The sequence below is a fragment of the Tupaia chinensis genome, unplaced genomic scaffold (assembly GCF_000334495.1).
Source record: "Tupaia chinensis unplaced genomic scaffold, TupChi_1.0 Scaffold000041_1, whole genome shotgun sequence".
Lineage (NCBI taxonomy): Eukaryota > Metazoa > Chordata > Mammalia > Scandentia > Tupaiidae > Tupaia > Tupaia belangeri.
The window spans coordinates 101,692-127,339 of NW_006159496.1; the positions used below are offsets into that span (position 1 = coordinate 101,692).

The following is a 25,648-nucleotide window of genomic DNA, read 5'->3' on the forward strand; positions in this document are numbered from 1 at the left end:
GAGTGATGGCCACTGCGTGTTGCTGGAAATCTGGAGGTGGGTGGCTTTGGAAGGGCAGCCACTGCCCAGCCCTTTTACTAGGGCTCCCTGGGTTGTTGAGGTGAGTGTAGTGGCAACCGTGGAAGCCCTAGTTTTATTCAACCCCCAGGTGCTGGGGCCCGACCATTCAAATAACTGGTTTTAATCTTTTTATTGTGGAAAAATAAGCAGAGCCTAGAATTACACCCATCAGCCAGACCCGGTGCCCCAACTCGCAGCTTATTTAGTTTCACCCAAATCTCCCAGCACATCCGTTCAGGCTCGGTGAGATTGTCATAGCCACACCTGCTGGTTAAGACCATGGCCCTCTGCAGTGACACTGGAAATCCAAGCTCCTTTCTGTGTTATTTTGAGAAACATTTAAATGTTCTGCGCCTCAGTTTCTTTGCCTGAAATAAATGGGTAATAAATAACACCTCATAGGGCTGCTGTGAGGGTTGAATGAGGTAAAATTTGGACCATGCCTGGAACCATTTCTGGTATTTATTATATAGTGAACAAGCATTAAATATTATTGATATTAAAACATCATTATTCAAGAGACAGAGGAAAAGCTATTTTTTTTTTTTTTTAATCTTGAGAAAGCCCTATACTAGGCCTTGGAATTTCCAGGGACACTTTGAAAAATCACATCCTAACTCTGTTTCCTGCAGTTCCCTGTCCACCCAAAAGAGGACTCTGCAGAAGGGAGGATCCTAGCTCAGCCTCAGTTGGGAACCCCTTGCCTAGTGTCTTCCTGCAGTGCCTTCTCTCTCTAAATGCTGGTGGGTTTGACACTTCGCACCCTGCACTATCCCATCTGGGGTTCAGAGCCTCACCTGACTCACTTCATGGGGGGACATTCCCCAGAGCTGAGGCTTTAAGCAGGACACCAGTGCCATTGCTCAAGCATTCTTTTTCCCAGGATTTGTTCAGACTGTGGCCTTCCTCGTGTGGACCAGGTATTGTGAAAAGTCATTCCGTATTTACTGAGCACTTGTCCTGGCTCAGGTACTGGGCTTTACAATTATTGTTTTATCTCCTCAAGCAACGTACAAGATAGGAATTGGAAACCTCATTTTCCAGTGGAAGAATTGTATATTAATTAATTGAAATATTTTTTTCTAATATATTTGGGATCAAATGACCCAGGTCATGGAGCAAACTGGTTTTGGGGGCTTGTTTGAATAATCTGCTTTATTGAAGTATAATCCTAGTCAAAGCAAAATTCATTAATTTTGTTATAATTCAGTGAAGTTTAATAAATGTATGCAGTTACATTTTCATCATCAAAATCAGCATATGGTTTTTCATTACCCCATAATGTAGAAGCTGCTTTTTGTATTATTCAGAATTTTAGTGAAATATAAATGGAAGAGCCAAATGTTTCAACTTTGCTTCATATTCATATCTAACTTACTGCTAAGTAAAATAGACTACTTTATCTTGCGTCTCAGTTTCTGCTCCTGCATGGTTATTACTGCCTACAGATATCAACAGATGGCACGAGTCAGACCAACCAGAGTTTGCAGTGTTCTCCATGTATACCTTAGAAGTGAGAATTTTTCTAATTTCCATATTTTATTTATTTTGGGAAGAGTACTCAGTTTGTTTAAAATTTATGATAAAAATATTTAAACATTAATGAAAGTAGAAAGAATCAACCTCTCCATTCCCTTCAACCAGCTGACCACTTTACTGTTCTTATTTCATTCAACCTCAGCATCTGCACTCAGCATTTTCTCTTTCGTGCTAGGATGTCTTGAAGCCTATTCAAGACATCATTTTATCTCTAAGTACTATAGCATGCTTCTCCAAGGACTGATACTAAAGTATCATTGTCACACTCAACATAATTAATTTCCTAATTTCACCAGGTAACCAATCCGTGTAGAACTTTCCCTAGTCTGAAAAATGTCTGTCCATAGTTGAGATTCCATTCTCAAGGGGCATTAAGATCAGAAGCGTGAGGGGAGAAATATCTAGAACTCAGTATAGCAGGACTCCCTGTTTCTTTTACTTTTACCTTTTCTTTCCTTGTTGACCTTGGCAAAAACTGCAGCTTCTATACCTTGGCAGATGTCCCATCTGAGTGATGGGGTGCTGAGTCCTGTTGACACTATCTTTGCCCCATCTTTGTCCTCTCCTTCTGTCTTCTAAATACCTTCTAGGCTCTTTATACTCTATTTCTCCATTGCCTTTGATTATGACTTTCTTGGCCCTAGTTCTGCCCAAGCTCTGATGGGCAGTGTGAAGACTTAAGTAGACTCTCCTTCCAGCAAAAACACCGTAACTGGCAAATTATGAAAAAACAGAAACAACCATTTAAAGTATATGGAAATTGTCTTAAGACCACTCAGCAATGAGAGAAACATTTATTCAAAAGAATCTTTGTGAGAATAGTGAGGATCTGTAACATTTGAGCCACAAACTGCCATGCTCACCACTCCAGTTCACTGTGACAGAAACTACTATGATTGTAGTGCAACTGACAAGGCAGAGCCCTCTTTCTCTCCAGTTCTCAGTTTGTAGTAAAGGTTGAGAGAAGGAGAACATCACCACTGTTATCATTTCTCTCCTTGCCAGCCCTGTGTTTCTGAAGCTCTATTTCAGGTAAGCATGGCTGAGAAGTTCCCTGTTTTAGTGTGGATTTTATTTATTTATTTATTTATTTGGAGAGTTTTTGCTATAGGGCACATGTGCTCACCAGAAAGACAGAGAGAGACAGAGAGATAGAAAGCGAGAAATCACCCCCCCAGGGAGGATGGCCACACCGCAATCCTTTCTCTTCCATTCTCCTCTTGGGATCTTGAGCATGCACACTCACACGCCCGGAGTGAGTTTAAGCCGCCGGGTCCAGGACTCAGACTACAGTCGACTACATGGAAGTCCAGTGACATAGCCATTACACCAACTGCTGGTCCCAGTGTGGATATTTTAAAATTTCTTTTTCTTGAAGTTTATTGAGGTTTTTGGGTTTGTAGATTCATGTCTCTTTAAATTTGGGAAATTTGAGCATTTTTCTCCAAGTAATCTCTCTACCACTTTTTTTTCCCTTCTCCTTTTGAATCCCTATAGGATGTATATTGGTTCACGTAATTGTGTCTTTGGACTCTGTTCACACTTCATTTTCTCTTTCTTTCTCAGTCTTAGTAATCTTTCTTTCTCTTCTTTCTCTTTCAGTTTTGCCTAAGGACATGTGCACTCACTGGAGAGAGACAGAGCTAGAGAGGGAAAGTGAGACACACACACCCACACCCAGGGAATATTGCAATATCTCTTCATTTCTCCCTCTTTTGGGGATTTTAAGTACTCATGCACATGTGCCTGGCATATTTTACAAGCTGCTAGGTCTGGAACTCGAACCATGGAGTCAGCCAGGTGGAATCTAGCCACCTTAACCACCATGCCACTGGCTGGCCCCAGTCTCAGTAATTTCAAATGTCAATGTCCTATCTTAATGTCTACTGATTCTTCTGCTTGGTTGCCTACTGTTGAACCTCTCTAAGGAATTTTTCAATTCGCTCTTTAGGTTTTTCAGATCCAGAATTTTTTATTGGTTTCTTTTTATCTTATCTATGTCTTTGTTGATATTCTCATTTACATCATAAATAAATTTCCTCATTCCTCTATCTATCCATGTACGCTTTAGCTTCTTGAGCATTTTTAAGATAGTTCAAATGTCAGATGCCTTTATTTCTTCAAGGGAGGTTTCTGCCACTTTATTTTCTTCCTTTAAATGGGCTTGATATTCTTTTTTCTTAGTCAGCTATATAATTGTTATTTGGAATTAGTATTTTAAAAAGAATGGCCTCCTTGTCCAGCCTTTACTGATTGGCTCTTTGGCAGGGCAATCCTTCACTGATTAGCTTGGCCCTTTGTCTGAACTTTGGAATTAGCCCAAAGGTGAAAGTTTAAGATTTTCTCAGGGCTTTTTGGGGAATGCATCTTGCCTGGGCCTGTGTATGTAGTTTTTGTTTCCCATAGTCTCCGCTGTCCTTGAATGTAGTTCTTCAACAGAGTCTTTCCTTGAAGGCTTTAGTAGTCTGTTGACATATGCTCCATAGTCTTTGTGCATCTTTCCCAAGCAGGATCCTCTGTTTCTAAATTCCTGAGTTACAGCAGAGACCAGTTCTTCAGACAGCCTCCAAAAGGGTAGAGCCTTGTAAATAAGGTCTTCTGTGCTCTGTCCTGTTTGAAGAAAGGTATTTGGAACTGGATGCTGCCTTAGATTCTTCTCCCAAGTATATGCAATAAAATCTCCCTTTCCCTGCCTGAGATCCATGTTAGATAGCTCTGGACAGGTTAGAACTGTTTACATAAAATAGGTGAGGCTGAAGTTAATAGAATGAATAAAGAGGTTTATTCAAGCCCAAATTGTAAAGGCAACTGAAAAGAGGAAGAACCCCCACTTACCTTTAGCCAGTGTTCCCCAAAATGGTGAGATCTAAGGTACATTTTATAGAGAGGAAGAAAGATGAAGGGAGGAGGAATAGAAAGGGCTATATGATTTGTAATGAGGAGTTTATGTGGTTGACATTTTCAACATAAGCTTTCCATTGGTTCTAGACTTCTTCATGAGGAAAGTCTCCTAAGCAACCAGAAGTTTTACAGATAACCAGAGCTGGTTCCCTGAATGGTCAGAGTGTTGATGTCTGCCCTAGGCTTAGCTCAATTTAAGAGGAAGCAGAAAGAAACAAAGAGAGTAGCAGTGGACACAGGCGGTCTGAGCCTGGGTAGCCCAAGCAATTTGTGCCGCCCAAATTGGGCACCTTTATTTATAGGGCAAAGCAACACTATGTACAGTGTACTTCATGACATTCCATAGATAAGTTGATATGTTATAGACAGGTAACAAATCTATTAAGGGCTTAGACATACTGGGCTGGGTGTATTGGTATATACCTTGGCAATATTCACACCAAAGAGAAATCCCAATAAACTTATCTAGTGGAGACAAGCCTAGCTGCAGGTATGGGGAGTATACTTTCTACAAACATCAAAGGGGTATTGATAAAGGCTAAAGAATCTTACAGAGGCAGAGCAGGGGTTGGACTTTGCTAATTGGGGTCAAGATGTTTCCTGAATTCCATCTGACTTGTCTGTTGGAAGGGCCCTAGAAAGTTCCACCCTTTGCTCTACCTGCAGCAAAGATCAAGGAAAGGACAAGCTGCAAGGTTCTGTCATAGCCAAAGGGACAGGTGATGTTTGCTCAGAGCATGTTCACACATTCTCAGGGCCTCCCTCTGAACATGTCCCTACAGTCAGAGCTTGTAACATCTTACTAATGCACGTCAATTAATCTGTAGTTCAGGCTATATCTGATGGAATAGGGAGGTTTCTCTTATATTGTTCAAGGAGGTCACAGGGTTACAATGAGCATGGCTAAAGTCTTGTGTCTGCCAGCCTATCAGGTTTTAGTTTGAAATGCCTTGCAATATTATTTTCTTAGAACATTGAGAACAATAAGGTGCATTCTGTTCCCTGCAACTCATTCCCAGAGAGGGAACCTTTTATAGACCAAGACTGCCATATCAGGAAGAAGGTAGAGTAAAGTCAAACAAAATGCCATAGAATTTCCTACTCTTTCCAGTGTGACTTTCTTTTGATTAAGTGGACACCTTTGGCTGTTTTCCAATAAAACCGGCTCCTATAAGATTATTTTAGCCAATATATTTATTGTTCATTTATATTTCCATAGAGAAATAGGGTTTAAGGCATCCTACTCTGTCATTTTGCTGACATCATACCTCTTGTTCTTATATGCATAGAGCAAGTAATTCTGCCAGAAAACTTTAATAGTCAGATTCGAATATAAAACATTTTCAAGATTAGAATTAGTAACACAATTTGATGCTTTTTCTGTTAACTGGTATGAGAAATCTCAAATATACAACAAAATTGAGAGAATATTGTAATGAATCCCCATAATCAACCTAAATAACAGAGAGACTCTTCAAAGAATAAATTTATTCAGGAATGAGCAGAACATTGTAGTATGTGTTATGCATGGCTTGGGGACATATCCAAGGAGGCTGAGGCAAGGGAATGCTTTTAAAGGCAAAGGAGAAAGTACAAATAATTGGCTTTAAACAAAGAGAGCATCAGTTACAGGGGCTTGTCAAGGGAGTTGGCCTCAGGGCTCTTAAGTATATATGCCCATAGTGAGAACTTGTGCCAATGACTTCTTTTTTTCTTCCAATATACCATAAAGTTCATGTGCTCACCAGAGAGAGAGAGAGCGAGAAAGTGAGAAAGTACCCCCAGGGAGGATGGCCATGCTACAATCCCTTCTCTTTTATTTTCCTCCTAGGGTTTGGGACACCCATGCACATGAGCCTGGCATGTTTTTCAAGCTGCCAGGTCCAGAACTTAAACTTCGCTGGCAGCCATGTGGGATCCAGCAACCCTAATCATCATCATACCATTAGCTGGCATACCAATGACTTTATAAACTGTTGCTTGCTACATGAGTAACAAGGGTGGCATGGTGTTACACAAGAAACACTCACCTAATGTACTTTTCTCTTTTTTGGCAGTTCATATATCTTTCTTGGAAAGTTGTCTGTTCCATTCTTTTGCCCATCTTTTAATTGGATTGATTTTTAATTGTGTGTGTGTGTGTGTGTGTGTGTGTGTGTGTGTGTGTGTGTAAGCTGCTTGAGTTTCTTGTATATTCTGGTTATCAGTCCCTTATCTGTAGCATAGTTTGAGAGTTGTCTTTTCACTCTTAATTGTGATTGGGGTTTTTTGTTGTTGTTGTTGTTGTTGCTTTTCCAGTTCCTTGAGATTCAATATCAAGTTTTTTATTTGCCACCTTTCTGTTTTTTTCTTGGAAGCACTAATGGCTGTGAATTTTCCTCTTATGACTCCTTTCACCATATCCCAAAGGTGATGGAGCGTGATGTGTTCATTATTTGTTTGAATTAATTTTTAGTTCAACCTTAATTTCTTCAGTAGTTTGGAAATTGTTCAGGAGTAGGTCATTTAGTTTCCATGTTTTTGTGTATTTCCAGGGACCTTTTCTGTGTTTGATTTCAAGTTTAATTTCGTGTGTATTTCCAGGGGCCTTTTCTGTGTTTGATTTCAAGTTTAATTTCATTGTGGTCAGAAAAGATGCTGTGTATAGCTTCTGTACCTTTAAATTTGTAGAGGCTTATTTTGTACCCTATTAGTTGGTGATCTTCAAAAATGTTGCATATGGAGATGAGAAAAGATTGTACTTTGTAATTGCTGGGTGGAATGTTTGATATATGTCTGTATAGCCTATTTGGTTTTTGGTTCAATTAACTCCTGTGTCTGTTTATTTTTGTCTAGATGAGCTGTCCAGTGGTGATAGTGGAGTGTTGAAATCCCCAACAATTAGTATATTGCAGTCTATATCTCCCTTTAGACCTAGTATTCTTTTTTTTTTTTTTTTGAGAGGTTTTTGTTATAGGGTGTGTGCGCTTGCCAGAAAGACAGAGACAGAGAGATAGAAAGCAAGAAATCACCCTCCAGGGGTGATGGCCACACCACAATCCCTTCTCCATTGTCCCCTTGGGATCTTGGGCACGCACATACAAGCGCCTGGGGTGAGTTTAAGCCACCAGGTCCGGGACTTGAACCACAGTCAGCTACATGGAGTTCAGCGACATAGCGATTACTGCTGGTTCCTAGACCTAACCTAACATTCTTATTTTTACATATTTGGATGCTCCAGTGTTGGGTGCCTAAAAATTTATAATTGTTGTATCTTCTTGGTGAATGAGTCCTTTTAGAAATATATAGTGTCCTTTGTCTCTTTTTATCATCTTTAAAGTCTGTCTTGTCTGATATCAGTAGCATGACTCTAGCCTTTTATTCATTTCTGTTTGCATGAAATTACTATTATCAATCCTTCATTTTCACTCCATATATGTCAATGAGGGGTGTTTCTTATAAGCAACATAGAGAGGATTCCTGTTTTTTAGATTTCTGCTGTAAGAATTGTGTACTTGCTGAAAGAGACAGAGAGAGAAGGAAAGTGAGAAATCACGCCCGAGGGGACTGGCCGCACCACAATCCCTTCTCTGTTCTCCTCTTGAAATTTTGTGCACACATGCCTGGTGTGTCTTTCAGGCCACCATATCTGGGACTCAGACTGCAGAATCAACCATGCGGGATTCAGTGCCTTAACTACCATGCCACCTGCTGGCCCCATGGGTTCCTGGTTTGTAATCCACGGAACTAGTTTGTCTTTTAGTTGGATAATTTAATCCATTAACATTCAGTGTTATTATCGCTATTCACTGACTGACCCCTGTCATTTTATTACCTTTTTTTTTCCTAGTTGTTTTGTATTAGCTTCTATTTAGTTTTCCTAGTATAGTATTCCCTTAGGTATTTCTTGAAGAGCTGGTCTAGTTTTGGTTAATTCCTTCAGCTTTTGTTTATCTGGGGGTGATTTTACTTCTCCTTCCCATTTAAAAGATAATCCTACCGGTCATAGTATTCTTTGCTGAAACCGTTTTTCTTTCAGAGTTTTAAATATGTCTTCCCATTCTTTCCTTGCCTGCATTGTTTTGGTTGAGAAATCTGGTGTGAGCCTAATGGGGTAATATTTGTATATAACTTGGAGTTTCTCTCTTACAGTTTAGAATATTGTCTTTGTCTTTTGTTTCTAGCAGTTTGGCTGTGATGTGTTTTGGAAAGGATCATCTTAAGTTAAATCTATTTGGTGTTCTTTGTATTTCCAGGATTTGGATGTCCATGTGCCTCTCTAAATTTGGAAAGTTTTCATTTTACATATCATGAAAGAGATTTTCTATGTCTTAATATATCTCTTTGCCTTCTGGAATACCCGCTATGTGGATATTCAGCCATTTGATAGTGTCCAGGGTTTCTTGTGTGTTGTCCTCATTTTTATTAAGGATTTATTTATTTTACTTTATTTATTATTATTATTTAATTTAACCAGAGAGAGAGGGAAAGTGAGAAAACAAGCTTCCAGGTCTGGGACATGAACCATGGTCAGCTATATGGGAGTGCAGCACCTTAACCACTACGTCACCTGTTGGCCCATTTTTAATGGCTATTTTTCTATTCTGTTCAGTTGCTTTGACTAACTCAGAGGTTTTGTCTCCAAAGTCAGAAATTCTGTGTAATCTAATCTGCCATTAATAGTTTGAGGGAATTTTTGGTATCCTGAATTGTGTTTTATATCTCCAGAAGTTCTGTTTGATTATTTTTCAGGGTATGTATCTCCTTATGGAGTTTCTCCTTCAAATCATGGCAAGATTTTTTCTCATCTTCTGGAATTGGTTGTCTGTGTTCTCTTGTATCTCATTCGATTTTGTTATGAATATTCTGATTTTTTTCTGACATTCTGTGAGTTCTTACTTTTTATCTATTATGGATGAGTAGTTATTATGTTCCTTTGGTGGGGGAATTTCTCTTTTATTCTGACTTATTCTGGGACTGTGAGAACCAGGATGATGGCCAGTGAAGGCAGGGGAAGTCGTACTTCTACACTCTAGGCTTGGCAGGGGGGCTTTAGTGATTAGCTGAGGCCGGGTGGCCACTGCTTTCCTTTTGCTCCTGGATGGGTGAGGGACCACTCTTTTTAAGAGCCAGAGTATTTTAAACAAAGTCCACACATCTTAATGCATTCTAAATACTTCATCCCTAAAGAGGATTTTTAATTATGAATGTTGACAGATGTGTATACCCCTGTAATTTATTTCCTCACTCAAGTTATAGAACATTTCTAGGAAGTTCCTTCATGGTCTTACAAATAAGCATTATTCCAGAGGTGAACAGTCAAAAGAGGTGAACCAAAATATTGGGGGGGGGGTGGAGAACAGGGCCTGCAACATATGAAAAGGACCAAGTGAAATTCATTCCAAAAATGCAAAATTGCTTTTTTTATTAAAAAATATATTTTAAAAATTTTGCTATAGGGTACAGCATTTGCTGGGGCAGGTGGGTAAAAAGGCACTCCCTAGGGGGATGGTCATAAAGCAGTTTCTTCTCCATTCTTCTCATTTTGGGCATACATGCATGCACACAACATGTTTTTCAAACTGCCAGGTCTGAGACAAAACCATGCAGTCACCCATGTAGGATCCAGCCACCTCAACCACCCTGCTGCTGACTGGCCCACAAAATTATTTTAATTTCCACTTGCTTTATTTTGTTTTAACCAGTGAAGGTGTGTTCTTATCTGAGAGAAAGAGAAAGCACTTCCCAGAGTGGCATGGTCATACTGTAATGCTTAATTCTCCATTTCTTCATCCCATCAGGTTTTGGGAACAGATAAATGCACATCCAACATGCTAGACAAGCCGCTAGGATTTGAACTACAGTTGTCCACACGGACTCTGGCTTTCCATGCACAGTGCTTAGCCACTGCACCACAGAAGCTAGCCTTACATTATTATTTTTTTTATTCACCACAAAAATCTCTTAATTGATACAGAAAAAATAATAGATAAAATTTTATATCTATTAACAATTAAAATGATCATCAAAGGGACCAGCAGTTGGTGTAATGGCTTTGTCGCTGGATTCCCATGTAGTCAACAGCGGTTCGAGTTCCAGACCCGGTGGATTTAATTCACGCGGGGCGCATGTGCGTGCGTGCCCAAGATCCCAAGAGGAGAATGGAGAAGGGATTGCAGCATGGCCATCCCCCCAAGGGGTGATTTCTTGTTTTCTAGCTTTCTGTCTGTGTCTTTCTGGCGAGTGCACACACCCTATAGCAAAAACCTCTAAAAAATTTTTTTTAAAATGATCAGCAAATGAGTAATAGAAAATATTTTCCTCAATATAGCAAAGAGTATGTGTGATAGTCACATGCAGTCTTTTTTATTCAGTAGTGGGGTGTTTTCTCACTAAGATCAAGAACAGAGATTATTGCAAGCCTTGTAATGCCAATTCTGCATTGCTCTATAACAGCTAGCCAATCTGCTAAGTAGAGACAAAAGAGTAAAATGCCTAGAAGGTTGAAGAAAAAGAAAAACTTTATACACAGAAGACGTGTATATCAAAAAATCTTATGCAGTCTATGATTAAATAACTAGGACTATTAAGTGAATTTAAAAACTTCATAAAATACAAGGTCCAATATTTGTTTAAAAAAATCTTGTATTTCTGTAACCTAATATCAAACAATAAGATGAAATAAATACATACACAATCATTAATAACATAAAACATTTAAACTTCCTCTTTTGAATGCATGAGGATTTATTTGTGGCTTTGGAGTAGGTAAAGATAGAAGAGATGGGACTTGAAAAGATGTTAATTATTTGTGCAAATATAAATAAACAGATAAGAAATAAATATCCTGAAAATGCCTCTCTACCTCCTGCATAGATTTGAAACTTCACTGCTGTTGGCCCAGCTCTTTCATTTACTCTGCAGTATTTCATCCTTATTACCATATGATACCTTTTTGCTTATTCCTTCAGATTTATTTATTCTTTCCCCTGTATTTTTATGCCCTTTCTTTTTTATGAAAAAAAAAATTTAAAGGTACAAAGCACAATTAATGAAATCTTTATAACCATCAATTCACAGTTATTTACTACATTTTCTCTCTTTTTAAAAATAATTTTAGAGAGAAAGTATAATGAGCCCCATATACACAATGCCCAGTTATATATACTATAGAGTATGGCTAAAGGAATTTTATCAGCATTTTAGGATGAGGGATGCTTTTGTGTAACACTTTAGATAATATTTTCACTCAAATAGTTGAGTAGGTTTTTAATCACAGTTAAGGGCTCATTTGTTAAAAACTCAAAATATTTTTATAACAGGACAAAATGACTCTCTAGTACTATCCAATATTCAAACAAAGTTTTAATTTTACCAGTGCTCTTCAAAACTCTCCATTTTATTTGTTGAAATTGCGATCAAATTGCATTAAGTTACTCTTGCAGGATTTTTATTCATGACTGTTCACCCTTTCAGTGCTATTAATTTGTCAAAGGCTTTGGTACATTAATATGCTAAATGACTGCTAGTGGTATATGAAGTATCTCTTGTATTCATTCACAGTTACTGTCACAGAACTCAAAAGATCATTAGGATTTCTTGAAGGATAGGAGGGTCTTATATTCATAATGACCCTTTTGATCACACCTGAATTTATGCTAATGAGCTGACTTAGGATTGGTCCTCTTGATGGCACAGGGTTAGGTCATCACTGGAGTGACCAAGTCATTAGAGTTAGAACCTCTTACTTATCGACCTCAGGGAAGGACAGGGTGGGTGGAGGAGAGGTGGATTTTAAGGTCTAGAAAAGCTCTCATATAAAATTTGATAAGCTTCCTGGTTTCTGAACACATAAAAATGTGGGGAGAGTGCATGCCCAGGTGGGGCATGGACTCTGTCTTCCTCCTCCTCATGTCATCTGACTATCTGTATCCTTTATAATAAACCATTAAATGTGAGTCAAGTATTCTCCGGAGTTCTGTGCACCATTGGACAAGCGTTGTAGGAACTCCTATATATGATCAGACACAGCATAGATCACAACCTGAGGCTTGCGATCAGTGTCAGAAGTGAGAGCAGTCTTGTGGGACTGAGCCCTTTACCTGTGGGATTTGAAACTGCTTTCGGGTATCATTGGAATTGAATCAGCTTCTAGGATGCCCAGGTGGTGTCTGCTGGAGAATTGCTTGGTGTGTTACAAGTGAGGGTTCAGAGCAGTGCGGTGGCAGACTGCTCCATTCCTGTCTTCAGGTCTGCCCCAAATCTTGTTCCCTTAACCTAGGGCATGTGATGGGTAGACACGACCCTGGTCATACTGGACACGTGGCCCTGTGGTGAAGTCTGTGTCCCTGCTGCTTTTGTGTATCAGTTTCCTCTCATGGTATCTTGCACAGCCTGATCTGCCAGCTGCCTAGACACCATCCTTAAATGTGACCTGAAGTGGTGGGTACACTGTGTGTTCAACTCACGTGGGTGTGCCAGAGCAGAATCTTGCTTCTCATGTGGGCTTCCCACCTTCACTGTACCACTTCTCCCTTGGACTTCAGCCTCAGGTGAGTTGGTGTCTTGCCAGCACCATAGCCTGTGGCCTTCCCCAGTCTGTTTGTCTCCATGGTCATCCCTGTTTTAAACACAGAAGGTGGAGGCTCGAGGAGGCAGAGTAGCTCTGTGAGACCTTTTGGCTAAGGATGCACAGTGCCCCTGCAGAACTGTCTGATTGCTATTGGTGTGGGGCCTATGCCACACACACAGGACAGTGCACCAAAGTGACTTCTCTTTCCTCCACAGATCTTTCCACCTGAGTCTCTCTTCTCCATGGAGAGCAAGATAACAGACGGGGGACCCCACAGAGCCAGAAGGGAGGTGAGACTGCCCAGAACTGCCATTCTTGCTGTCATAAGGTGGACTTGTTCTCATCACTGACCGTGGAGGCTGTAGTGTCAGTATAGGGCAAAAGCCAGCCTAGTCCTAGGGAAGTGGCCCCACTTCCTCCCTACAGTAACTGGCCTGTGAGTTCCTCCTGCAGCAAGCAGGGAACCGTCGACAAGGTGTGGGGACAAATCAAAGCAAATTTGGGTGTCCCTGCTCCAGCATCAAGTGAGGATGGTTGAGTTGGTGTCAGTGGGGGAAGAGGGCACTGAGAGAGGGCACAGTGTCTTCCAAGGGCAGGGGCCCTAACAGCCCCTGAGGGATCTGAACCTAGAGGTTGGGCAGGGGGCAGGAGTGTGGGCGTCTAAGGAACCACTAGGCAGACTGCTGACCTATAGGTGGGGTATTCCCCGCCACTGTTCTCATAGAAGGCATGGAGGACATCTGAGTTAGGCTCCAAGGTGCAAAGCTAGGCTTGAGTTATGTTAGACAATAACCCAGGAGACAGAATGGGTATGTCTGGGAGCACCTTCAGACTCCAGGTAAGGAGTGGGGGAAAACTGAATGTAATCACTGAGACTCGGTGATCTACAGAGGGTAGCCAGGCTTTGGGCCCAGTGGCCAGCAGAGCAGTGCCTGCTCCTGGACTGGGCTGGGCTCAGCTTCCTTGAAGTTCTTGGTCACTGCGGCTCCCCAACTCACTAAGTTGGCCAAGTGCTGGCCCGGGGCTGCCATAGCCCGTCAGTGTGTTCTGGTAAAAGCGCAGAATCACATGAGCCCCTGGACATGTTGGGTTCGAGACGTGGGAGGTGGATAAGCTGTCTGCATCACATATCTGGTCAGCTGTGTCTGCAAAGCAGCCTTGCCCTGTGCAGAGCCTGCCCTGTCAGTGGCCGCTGGCCCCCTATGCACCAGCATCCCTGCAGGTTAGAGACAAGCACTGCCATCTGCTAGAACTCTGCCCTTCCTGCAGCCCCCTCACAGCATGGCCACGACTGCAGAGGTAGCTCCCACCTGTCTCCCACACTTCTTGTCATCTGCCTGTTCTTGTCTGTGCCGCTGCCTCTGAACCTTGTGGGAACAGAGGTCTGGGTGCCACTCATTAGCCACCAGGGTTTTGAAGATCTTTACAGTGGGTGTGACAAACTGATCAATGCCTGGGGGAGAAATAGGGATTGGCTCTTTGGGGCCAAGGGACAGGCTTCTGACCACAGCTCCAGTGTCCGATGACTTGTGAATAGCATCGACACATTGAACCCTGCAGAGATACCAGACTGGGCTCGTTGCTGGCTGCCGAGAAGATGTCTTGCCCTTCCCGAGGATGCACCGGGCTAATTCAGATGCACCCTGACTGCCCTGTGACATGGCCACGGTGGACATTTTGGCAGAAACACAGATCTGGGCTTGTTCTCAATTCTAGCTCCATGTTATGGACATTCACGTGTCCCAAGGGAGGTTAGAAATGGGCAGTTCTTATTTTGTCAGGACATCTGTGAGAACTTTTTTTAAAATTAATTATTTAATTTTATTTATTCATTCATTTTATTTTCATTGAACTAGAGAGAGACACAGAGAGAGAGGAAGAGGGAAAGTGAGAAAGCAAGCCACCAGGTCCAGGAACTGAACTGTGGTTTGCCATGTGGGAGTGTCCAGCGTCTTAACCACCACGCCACCTGCTGGCCCCCCATCTGTGAGAACTTCTAAGTGTGTTCCTCACTTGCAGATTCATGGACTGTCTAATTCAGAACATGGCACAGGGTACCATTCAACTGTCTTAGTGGTTTTTAATTTACTGTACGTGTGTTTTCAGGAATCGTATTGAGTTGTTGGAAAGTCATGACTCATTTTCGCCTAGAAAAAATATGTCTTGACAGCACTTACAGCAGCTGGACTGAGCAGAGCTAGAGGTGGAACCAGGAGCATAGGGACAGGAGTTTGAACTTACCGCCCTGCTGCGGCGGCCCCTGAGAGCGGGCTGGGTTTTTGTTGCAGGCTCTGGTGGCACTCAGGGATGTGACCGTGGATTTCACCCAGGAGGAGTGGGGACTGCTGAGCCCTGCGCAGAGGAGCCTGTACAGGGAGGTGACACAGGAGATCTACAGCCTCCTGGTCTCCCTAGGTAAGCCCACATCTCGGCAGGCCTGGTGTTTTGCGTGCTCTTGTCCCACTTTGCCTTAGGCTGAGGCTCAGACACGACCTCATCTGCTCTATTCTAGGAAAGGGCCAACTGTGGCAGTTTGGTCCTGGCTCACACTGCAGGTGTGCAGGCCTCTTTCTCCACACTGGCCCTCCTGAGGGCTGGACCTCTGAGCAGGGAGGTCCTTTTGCCTTTCTGGCCCAAGACCTCACCGCAGTCTGTCTACATCAACTGGTCCCTAGAGTGACTGCCAAGAGTCACCTCATTTTATTCTCTGTAAGCAGGAATCTTTCATTTAAAATCCGAACTCATCTTTGGCTAGTGAGGGGAAGAGCCCTGGGGAGGAGAAAGAAGATATGTATCAGGCCTCTGTGCAGGTAAAGGGGAAGGGCCAGGTGACAGACCTCAGGGCCCTGGGCAGCTCAGGAGAGGGGGGCCCCTCTGCGGCCTGGGAAGCAGCTCTGACCTTGGCTGCTCTACAGATTGCCTGGATCTGCTCCCCTCCAGAATTGCCTTTGCCCAAGGGAGGGGCTGTCCTGGGCCACCCAGCTCCTCTTCCCGAGAAGCCACTCGGTCTCCCCATTGGTGGCTGTGAGTGACTACCCAGTGCTAGTCTAAGTCCTCTGCAATTACCATACAATTTTTCCTATTTTTAAACTAGTAAGCCCTTTGTCCATTTTATCACCTTCAAGTTCTATAGTTTTTTGTTTTTATTTGATATATTCTGCAGTACTTAGGAAATACAGGACAGCATGGAGAAATGCAGAATGTGCCCAGTCTCCATTCTAAGTCCTAAAATCCTTCCAATGCAGATGAAGCTCCTAATTCCCCTTCCTAGACTGTATCCCTCTCTGTTTCCTCAAAGATAATCATCACTTCTAAACAGTCAATCACTATTTCTCATTTTGCTTGTAAAAAGACTTTACCCAACATGAAATACTTCTCAGACCAATCCAGTTGAGAATACTGTACACGTTGATCTCCGGTGCAGCTTTCTCCTGCTATTTTGTACGTCTATCCGGAAGCCATATATGGTTCTGATGTTCACATTTCTTCTTTCAAAAGAAATGGCTTCATTCAGGGGCCAACAGGTTGCATAGTGGTAAAAGTGCTGGACTCCCACATAGGTGACCACAGTTTGCGTCCCAGGCTTGGCAGCTTGAAACTCAAGCCAGGTGCATGTGCGTGCGTGTGTGCCCAAAATCCCAAGGAGAGAATGGAGTTCGAGAAGGGATTACGGCATGGCCATCCCCCCCTGGAGGGTGTTTTCTGACTTTCTGTCTCTCTGTCTCTCTCTTTCTGGCAAGCACACGTGCCCCATAGCAAAAATCTCTCTCAATAAAAAGTGGGGAGGGGCCTGACTTGATTACTCATCACTTGCTCTATGTTCCGCTGACTCCAGCTGCATTCTTAAAAATGGGCAAGTAGAAAATGATATCTGACTCCTCCATCTCTATCTTCTTGCAGGGAGCACCTTAAAGTAGATACAGTCTTTGTGCTATTACTGCAGGGCATGTGAAAGCTCTAAACAAAGACATAATCTACTGCTGGGCTTTACAGAGAGAATGAAATCTAGAGTTAGCCAGAGAAGGCAAGAAGAGGCTTGTTTTAGAACTGTGAGATGCTCCACAGCTGAAGCATGGGGCTTTGCCTTCCCTATAAAAGAATGACCGACCACATAGCCATCACCCTAACTACTGGTCTCAGAGTACTTAGCATTTTGATCACCTTAAACATTATCATTTATTTGTTCTAAGGGGAGAAGTAGCTTCATGCTACAGTATGCTTGTGCAGTTTTCTCACTGAAAATGTTTCAGGTACCCATTGTCAATATGCGTGATTTCAGTTTATTCATTTTGGGGCTTTACATTGTTTTATTGTCTAGATAAAGCCCTGGAGAGGGACCTTAGTTACTGAAGTAGGCTGTTTACTGCAACTGCTTCAGTCCTCGAGTCCATGTCCTGGGTATCTGCACAAGTGTTGCTTACGTACCCCCTTGGGAAAGGAGCAGCTGATCACAGCTGTCCACAGCTGCTGCTTCTCTGAGCAAGGCCAGCTGGTTCTCCAGTGAGGTTGAACCCATTTAAGTTCTTTAGTGTCCTCACTGCCATTTAAAAAGTCTGACTTTGAAACTAGCAGGTGGCATAATGGTTACGTCACTGGACTCCCAAGTAGTCAACCACAGTTCAAGTCCTGGACCTGGTGGCTTAAGACTCACACCAGGCACGTGCACATGTGTCCCCAAAATCCCAAGAGGAGAATGGAGGAGAAGGAATTGCAGCATGGCCTTCTTCTTCTCTTCATGACTTCTCTTCTCTCTGTGTCTCTCTCTCTGACAAGTGCACACACCCTATAGCAAAAAAAAAAAAAAAAGAGTCAGACTTTGATTATTACCCATCTAATGGTTATAAAATTGCTTATCATAGAAATTTCAGTTTAATCACCAGTCTCTTCTGTATCCCATTGGGATTTGGGCATGCGCACACACACACCACACATTTTTTTGGGGGAAGGCAGATTCTTGCTATAGGGCACATATACTCACTGGAGAGACAGAGGGGCAGAAAATGAGAAATCATCCCTCAGGGGGGATGGCCACACCACATCCTCTATTTTCCTCTTGGGATTTCTGGCATGCACACACGCACATATGCCACTGGGTCTGGTGGTTGACCAGCATCATAACCACTATGCCACCTACTGGCCCTACCTATTTTTTTTTTAAGAATGATTTATTTGGGGGCCAGCTGGTGGCATAGTGGTTAAGGTGCTAGACTCCCACGTAGTTGACTGAGGTTCGAGTTCCAGACCTGGTGACTTGAAACAGCTAGGCATGTGTGTGTTTGCTCAGAATCCTGAGGAGAGAATGGAGAAGGGATTGTGGTATGGCCATCCCTCAGGAAGGCTCTGGACAACCACATGGCTGACTGTTGTTTGGGTCTCAGACGCAATGGCTTAAAAATCGCACCAGGTACTTATATGTGTGTGGCCATCCCCCCTGAGGACGATTTCTTTTTTTTTTTTTCTTTTTCTTTTTTTCTTTAAGAGAAGTTTTTGCTATAGGGCTTGTGTACTTGCCAGAGAGACAAAGAGAGACAGAGAGACAGAAAGCAAGGAATCAACTGCTGCCATGCCCTGCTCCTGGGGAGTCCTGTGAGTTCTAGACCTACACCTCCTCTCCCTCTCACTGCTGGCTTACTCATTCCATATGTAAAACCTAGTAATACTTAAATTGTAATCTGTTTTATCTATATTTGGTTCACTTTTGGTAACTTTGATTTTATTTTTCTTCATAACATGTACATTTTCACATCTCATATGCTTTCTTAACTCCAACATTTTTGTTTGTGAAACATATGTTGAACAGTTTAATTTTAGAGCTTACTAAATGTTTGGAAAATTCATACATTGAATCCCTGTGAACTGCCCACCTACTTTCCAGAAACACTTCGCTTTGGACCTGTGTCATGTCACATACTCGCCCACCTATGCTTTCTCTGTCCACCCCTCCGCACTTTTGAAAGTAGGCTACAGGCATGGTTACTTTCTACTTACAAATCCCCTGCAAAGAAGCAAGCATATCAGTCATTTGTATTCAGCTATTTCTTTATGGATTTTTGGGGGGGTCAGGAGAATTTAAATACTGCCAGTGCACAAAGCATAAGCGTGACATTCAGTGAGCTCTTATATAAGCATATACATACGTGACCTGAGCCCAGACCACATTATAGAACAGTCACTGTCATCCCAGAAAGTTTTTCGTGCCACTGTCTTAATTATTTTCTGCCCCTTATATCCACCAGAGACAACCTTGGTTTTGGTTTTGTTCAGTACACATTCACTTTACCTGTTTTAGAACTTCATAAAAATGGATTCCCAGAGTATATTCTGGGTATAAAGATTAGCAAATTGATTTTGACTTTGTCCCATTCTCTGTAAAGAAGCAAGTTCCTTCAGACTGTGGATTCTTTCTCATCCTATGCTTTCCACCTATCCACACACACTGACTCCTCCCCCAAAACAGTGCCCACCAAGAGCTTTGGAACTGGGTTTTACCACGCTTTCACCTGCCTGAGCTCTGATTTTGGGTGTATGGCCAGTGCCCCACACATGATGTCCAGGAGTAAGGAAGACTTCTCTCTTGTTCAGTTCTGGCTGCTATGGCGGAATGCCATAGCCTGGCTGGCTTAAACACTGTTTATTTCTCCTACTTCTTGAGGCTGGAAGTCCAAGATCGAGATGCCGGCCCATGTGGTGCGTCTGTTAGTGGCTTGCAAATGGCTGACTCACACAGCCAAAACAGAACAAGCTCTGGTCTCTTTTCCTCTGCCTGAGAGAGAGCATATGTGCATGCATGAGAGAGATAGAGAAGCACCCTCCACAAGGCCTTCTGCCACGTTCCACTTTCTACAGTCTTTCAGCTCATCAGCACCATGAGCATGTGTTCAAGTGTCCAGCGTGTTCTCTGGCCAACCCAGGGTCCCAACACATACATGGCCGTGTGGCAACCAGCACTGCAGTTCAGTTGCTACTGACCACACCACGAGGTTGGACACATAGCCACCCCATCATGGAGGCTACCCTCATGATCTCATCTAATCTTCTGTATTTCCCACAGCTCTACAGAAAGACAGAAAGAGAGAAATCCCCCCCCAGAAGGGACGGCCACACTGCGATCCATTATCCTCCATTCTCCTCTCAGGATTTTGAGCATGCACACACATGTGCCTGGCATGCGTTTTAAGCCACCCGGTCAGGGACTTGAAACATGTTTGACTGTGGGAGTCCAAGGCACTGGCCATTATGTCATCTGCCAGCCCCCACCATGTGTTTTTAAGTCACTGGGGCTGGGACTCGAACTACATGGTTGATCAAGTGAGATCTGGCTCTCTTAACCATTAGGCCACTGGATTGGCACTAGATTTTGCTTTCTTAACATGAATATTTGTTTTTATGTAAAGTAGCAGTATTTTTCCTTGTTATTTTTCACCCCTAATAAATGTCTCCTCTCCTGTGATAATTATCATAAGTTTTTAAATTGTGTATTTCTTTTTGTTGCTATTTATAATATGATTTTTTGTGGCCAGCAGGTGGTGTGGTAGTTAAGGCACTGGACTCCTACATGATCGATCATAGTTCAAGTTTCAGACCTGGTGGCTTGCTTTCTCATTTTCTCTTTCTCTCTCTCGTCAGATTAAAACATAATAATAACAAATAAAATTAAATTAGTAATTCTTTTTAAAATAAAGTTATTATTTATGTACACAGTTTGCTGTATATTAGCATGAAATGGCGAACAGCTTATAGAACCAAAACTAAGTCTACTCAAATATTTTCCAACTTTTTCATGAAGGGAAATTATCTTCAGCTTTTTTTTTTCTTTTATTTTAAGCTGATGAGTCTTTCTTTTTTAAGAAATTTAACTTCACTTTATTGACCAGAAAGGGACAGAGTGAGAGTGAGTGAAAGAGAGAGAGAGAGAGAGGAAGTGAGAAAGTAAGCCACCAGGTCCAGGACTCAAACCGTAGTCGGCCATGTTGGAGTCCAGCATTCTTAACCACCACACCACCTGCCAGCCCTCTTTTTTTTTAAATTTACTTTTTTGCTTTTTAATTTGCTATAGAGTGCATACACTTGCTAGAAAGAGAGGGAGGGAGAAGAAAGTGAGAAAGCATCCCTGGGAGGGATGGCTACATCGCAATGCCTTCTCTTCTCCACCATTCTCCTCTCAGGATTTGGGTATACATGCATATACGTGCCCGGTGTGTTTTTTTTTCCCCAGCTGCCAGGTCTGATACTCAAACCACATGGTCAGCCATGTGGGATCCAGCCACTTTAGTAACCACCACTGGCCTTTTAATTTACTTTTTTTTGGAGAGGTTTTTGCAATAGGGCACATGTGCTCGCCAGACAGACAGAGAGAGACAGAGATAGAAAGCGAGAAATCACCCCCCAGGGGGGATGGCCATACTGCAGTCTCTTCTCCTCCATTCTCCTCTCGGGATCTTGGGCACGCACGCACACGTGCCTGGCGTGAGTTCTAAGCCACCGGGTCCGGGACTCAAACCGCAGTTGACTATGTGGGAGTCCAGCGACATAGCCATTACCCTAACTGCTGGTCCCTTAATTTACTTTTTAAAGTTCACATGACACGCATGTACTTTATTCATACAATATTCCCATTTTTTAATGAGGCGTGTCATAGAACTTTCTATTCTAGACCAAATTGTGTTCTAGGATGTGGGAATGCAGCAACTTGATAATGGGGCCATCAAGTCGTCACCCTTCCAGAGCTGCATGTGCACGTGCTCACAGACACACACTCCCACGTACGTGATGTCAGAGTGATCTTGAGGAAGACAGTTCAGGGAAGCTCACTGGTGGGGCATGAGGTGTGGGTGGGGTAAGGTTCTTACACAGGGCACTGAGGGTCTCTGAGGAGGTGACATTTGAGCAGAGCCGAGAAAAACAAAACACAAACCAAGCAAATGTTTATGGGCAGAAGGGACTGCAAGTGCACAGAGCCCACCTCAGAAGTCTGTGTGTTGTGGAAGCAGAAACAAGTGAGGCCAGCGCAGGCTTGGAGGAGTGCCAGGTGGTGGGAGGGCAAGTCGGAGTGGTGGAGGGAGGTGCAGGCTTAGCATCCTTGCTGAGGGTCTCCTTGAGCCAGCCATGATGAGAGCCATTGGAGCTGCCATGCTGGAGAGTGATAGGACCTAGTTCACGTGTCAGGTGATGCTCCAGCTACAGGTTGAACACAGGCTGATGGAGATCCTTCCACAGTGTGTGTTCTGTTTCCCTATATAAAATGTAATATGTAAAATTGGAGTTGAGAAGTCGGACCTGGGAGGGCAGTGTTTGTGGTAACAGCATCCTTGCTGTGCTGCAGGCAGAAGCACCCAACTCTGACTCTTCGCAATGAACCTTTTTTTTTTTTTTTTTTCTGCAGGATTCAAACCAGGAGTCCCTCTGTGTCCCTGCTGTCCACAGGCCTCCTCTAGCTGGAGCCTCAGCGAACACCTGCCATATGGCTTTCCTACCCAGCTGTCCCCAGGCTCATCTGCAGAGGGTGACCTGCAGCCCAGGGAGCCTGATCTGGTGGGATGGAAGCAACAACAGCAGCAGTTTTCTGTTCAGAGAGGCCAGAGCACTGCAGCAGATCGAGAAAAGGAAAACAGCTCTAAACCCATGGTTGGGAGGGAGCTACCGGCTCCAAGTGCATCTCCCAGCCCAGCCCTGAGAGAAGCAGCAGGCCCAAGGGGAAGGAGCAGAGTGGAGGAAATGGAGCCCAGCCATGGCTGTGGGGAAAATCCTACGGACAAGGACAAAGTACTGAAAGGAATAGAAAATTCAAGGTGGGCAGCCTTTAGGTGTGCAGGGGATAGGCCGGACATTAACCAGAAGATAAAGGTATTCCTTCAGGGAAATGCAGAGCCCAGGCAGAATCTGTTTATATGTGGGGAGTGTGGACAGAGTTTTAGTGAAGAGTCAGCATTACTCTCACACCAGAAAACACACTCAGAGGAGAAGCCCCACGTGTGCAGGGAGTGTGGGCAAGGCTTTACCACTAGCACGTACCTCACCGCACATGAGGGAACACACAGAGGAGAGGGGCTATACGGGTGCCAGGAGTGTGGACAGAGGTTTGGGGACAAGTCATCCTACGGTAGGCACTTGAAGGCACACTTAAGTGAGGAGCATTTTTTTTGTAGGGAGTGTGGGCGAGGCTTCACCAGGAAGATAATGCTCACCAGACACCAGAGGACACACGCAGGGGAGAAACCTTATGTGTGCAGTGAGTGTGGGAAGGCCTATTTCTGTAAGTCAAGCCTCATCTGTCACCAGAGGACACACTCGGGGGAGAAGCCGTTTTTGTGTGGTGAGTGTGGGAAGGCCTATTCCTGTAAGTCAGGCCTCATCTTTCACCAGAAGACACACTCAGGAGAGAAGCCTTTTGTGTGCAGTGAGTGTGGGAAGGCCTATTCCTATAAGTCAGGCCTCATCTTTCACCAGAGAACACACTCGGGGGAGAAGCCATTTTTGTGCAAGGAGTGTGGGCGAGCCTTTGCCAGTAAGTCAAACCTCATCTTCCACCAGCGAACACACTCAGGGGAGAAGCCATTTGTGTGTAAGGAGTGTGGGCGGGGCTTTACCCACAAGTCAACCCTTGTCTATCACCAGAGGACACACTCAGGGGAGAAGCCTTTTGGGTGCCAAGAGTGTGGGCGTTCCTTTGCCAGAAAGTCATACCTCACTGTGCACAAGAGAACACACACGGGAGAAAGGCCATATGGGTGTCGGGAGTGTGGGCGGGGCTTTACCACTAATGCATACCTCACTCTGCACGAGAGGACACACACGGGGGAGAGGCCGTACGGGTGCCAGGAGTGTGGGCGGAGATTTAGGGACAAATCATCTTGCAATCGGCACTTGAAGGTACACTTAGGTAAGAAGCATTTTCTCTGCAGGAGTGTGGGTGAGGCCTTCGCTTGAAATGTTACCTCACCAAACACCAGAAAACGTACTCAGAGGAGTAACTGCTTCATTATAAAGGGCTGTGCACCTTGCTTAGGTGTATCGGGAAGACAGAGGGAATTCAGAAGGCAACAGAACTCAAACTCAGCCCCAGATTTCCCCAGAGAGTCTAAGAGGCCAGGGTTAAGATTCCAGGTGAAGGGAAGTAAGTCCCAGCTTGAGAAAATGTCTCCTTTTTCACACTGCACATCTTCCTGTTGTGTTTGGGCCAAGCTGCACTCCCCAAGGACTGCTCAGCCAGGCAGGGCTGCAGAGCAGGGCTCCCAGGCAGGCCACTCCTGGTTCCTCGCCACCCTCGTTTGGGTGCACAGCAGTCAAGGGTGCCTTGATCAACCTTCCTCCCTCCACTTACCCCTGCAGCTCCCACAGCCTTACCTCAGTGCTGTGGTTTGAGTGTTCTCATTCCTTTCTATGGTCACGTTGAAACCTCTAATCACCAGTGTAACACAGCAAGAGCTGGGCCTTTACGAGGCGACTGAGTCATGAAGATGGAGCCCTTGTTACATGGGGCTAGGGGCTCTTATGAAAGGGCTTGAGGGCCAGCAGATGACACTGTGGATAAAGTGCTGAGTCCCATATCTTGACTGCTTGGTTCAGGTTTGGGTCTCAGACTTGGTGACTTGAGAAACATGCCACACTCATGTGCATGAGAGCCCCAAATTCCCAAGATGAGAATGGAGAAGTCACCCCCAAGGGGTGACTTCTCATTTCCCTCTCTGGCAAGCACATGTGTACCAGAGGGTGCACAAGAGGATGCACATGGGAGAGAGGCCATATTATTTAGCAAAAAACTATGTAATAATAAAAGGGCTCGATGGAGGGAGTTGGTCCCTTTGGCCTTTCCATTTTTACCACCCGAGAAGGCAGCATCATGGCCTCATCTTGAGAGTGAAGAACAGCCCTCATTAGACAGCCCAGCCTGCTGGGACTTTGGCTTGAATTTCTCAGCCTCCAGAACTGTGGAAAATAAATTTTTGTTTTTCTGTAAATTAGCTGGTCTATGATACTTTGTTTTAGCAGCATAAATGGACTAAGTTACTTGACTTCCTCATCACTTTCTCACCTGTAGTCATGTCTCCAAATAAATCCTTGCATGTACAAACCCATCTTGGTGTCTCCTTCACAGAGAATCCTTATCATACAAGTGGTACCAAGAGTAGTCTTTAGAGCGCCCTAGCTCAGCAATTAAGATGCCAGATCCCACATGGCTGACCACGGTTCGAATCTCAGCCCTGGTGGCTTGATAAGCAAAGTGTGTTGGGCATTGGGCGCGTGTGCCTGACATCTTGATGGGAAGGAGGAATGGCAGGAAAAGGATCGCAATGTAACCATGTCCTGTTGGAGAGTGTTTTCTCTGGTGTTTGTGCTCTCTGGCAATGGAAAGAAAAAAGGAAAAAAATGGGTTTGGGGATTGGCTTACTCATGCCTGCAGAAGAGCAGGTTGGTAGGTGAGGCACAGGCAGGAGCTTAGATGCTGAAGATCTCACAAATGGTTTCTGAGAAGATGCTCAGTTGACAGGAATGTGGCAGGGGGTGCGAGGCAGGCATTCGGAGATGTGTGGGGACAGTGCTTACACAGCAGAGGAGCCTGGCTACTGCTGGCCTGCACCAACTGCAGAAGGAGTTCCT

The 25,648-nt window shown here is 43.8% G+C and overlaps 1 protein-coding gene across 2 annotated transcripts; it reads left to right on the top strand.

The window, feature by feature from the left end:
• The first annotated feature begins 1,348 nt into the window (after positions 1-1,348).
• On the top strand, positions 1,349-25,125 carry LOC102480322 (zinc finger protein 337-like). Of its 2 annotated transcripts, XM_014588980.2 has the most exons (5): positions 1,349-1,573; positions 13,267-13,341; positions 15,340-15,466; positions 22,434-22,839; positions 23,197-25,125. In XM_014588980.2, the coding sequence occupies exons 1-5, from the start codon at positions 1,559-1,561 to the stop codon at positions 23,975-23,977; spliced, it is 1,404 nt and encodes a 467-aa protein (XP_014444466.1). In that variant the 5' UTR covers positions 1,349-1,558; the 3' UTR covers positions 23,978-25,125. The 2 variants fall into 2 exon arrangements, with proteins under 2 accessions (XP_014444466.1, XP_014444464.1); XM_014588978.2 differs by having other exon boundaries at positions 1,357-1,573; positions 22,434-25,125.
• Positions 25,126-25,648: the final 523 nt, after the last annotated feature.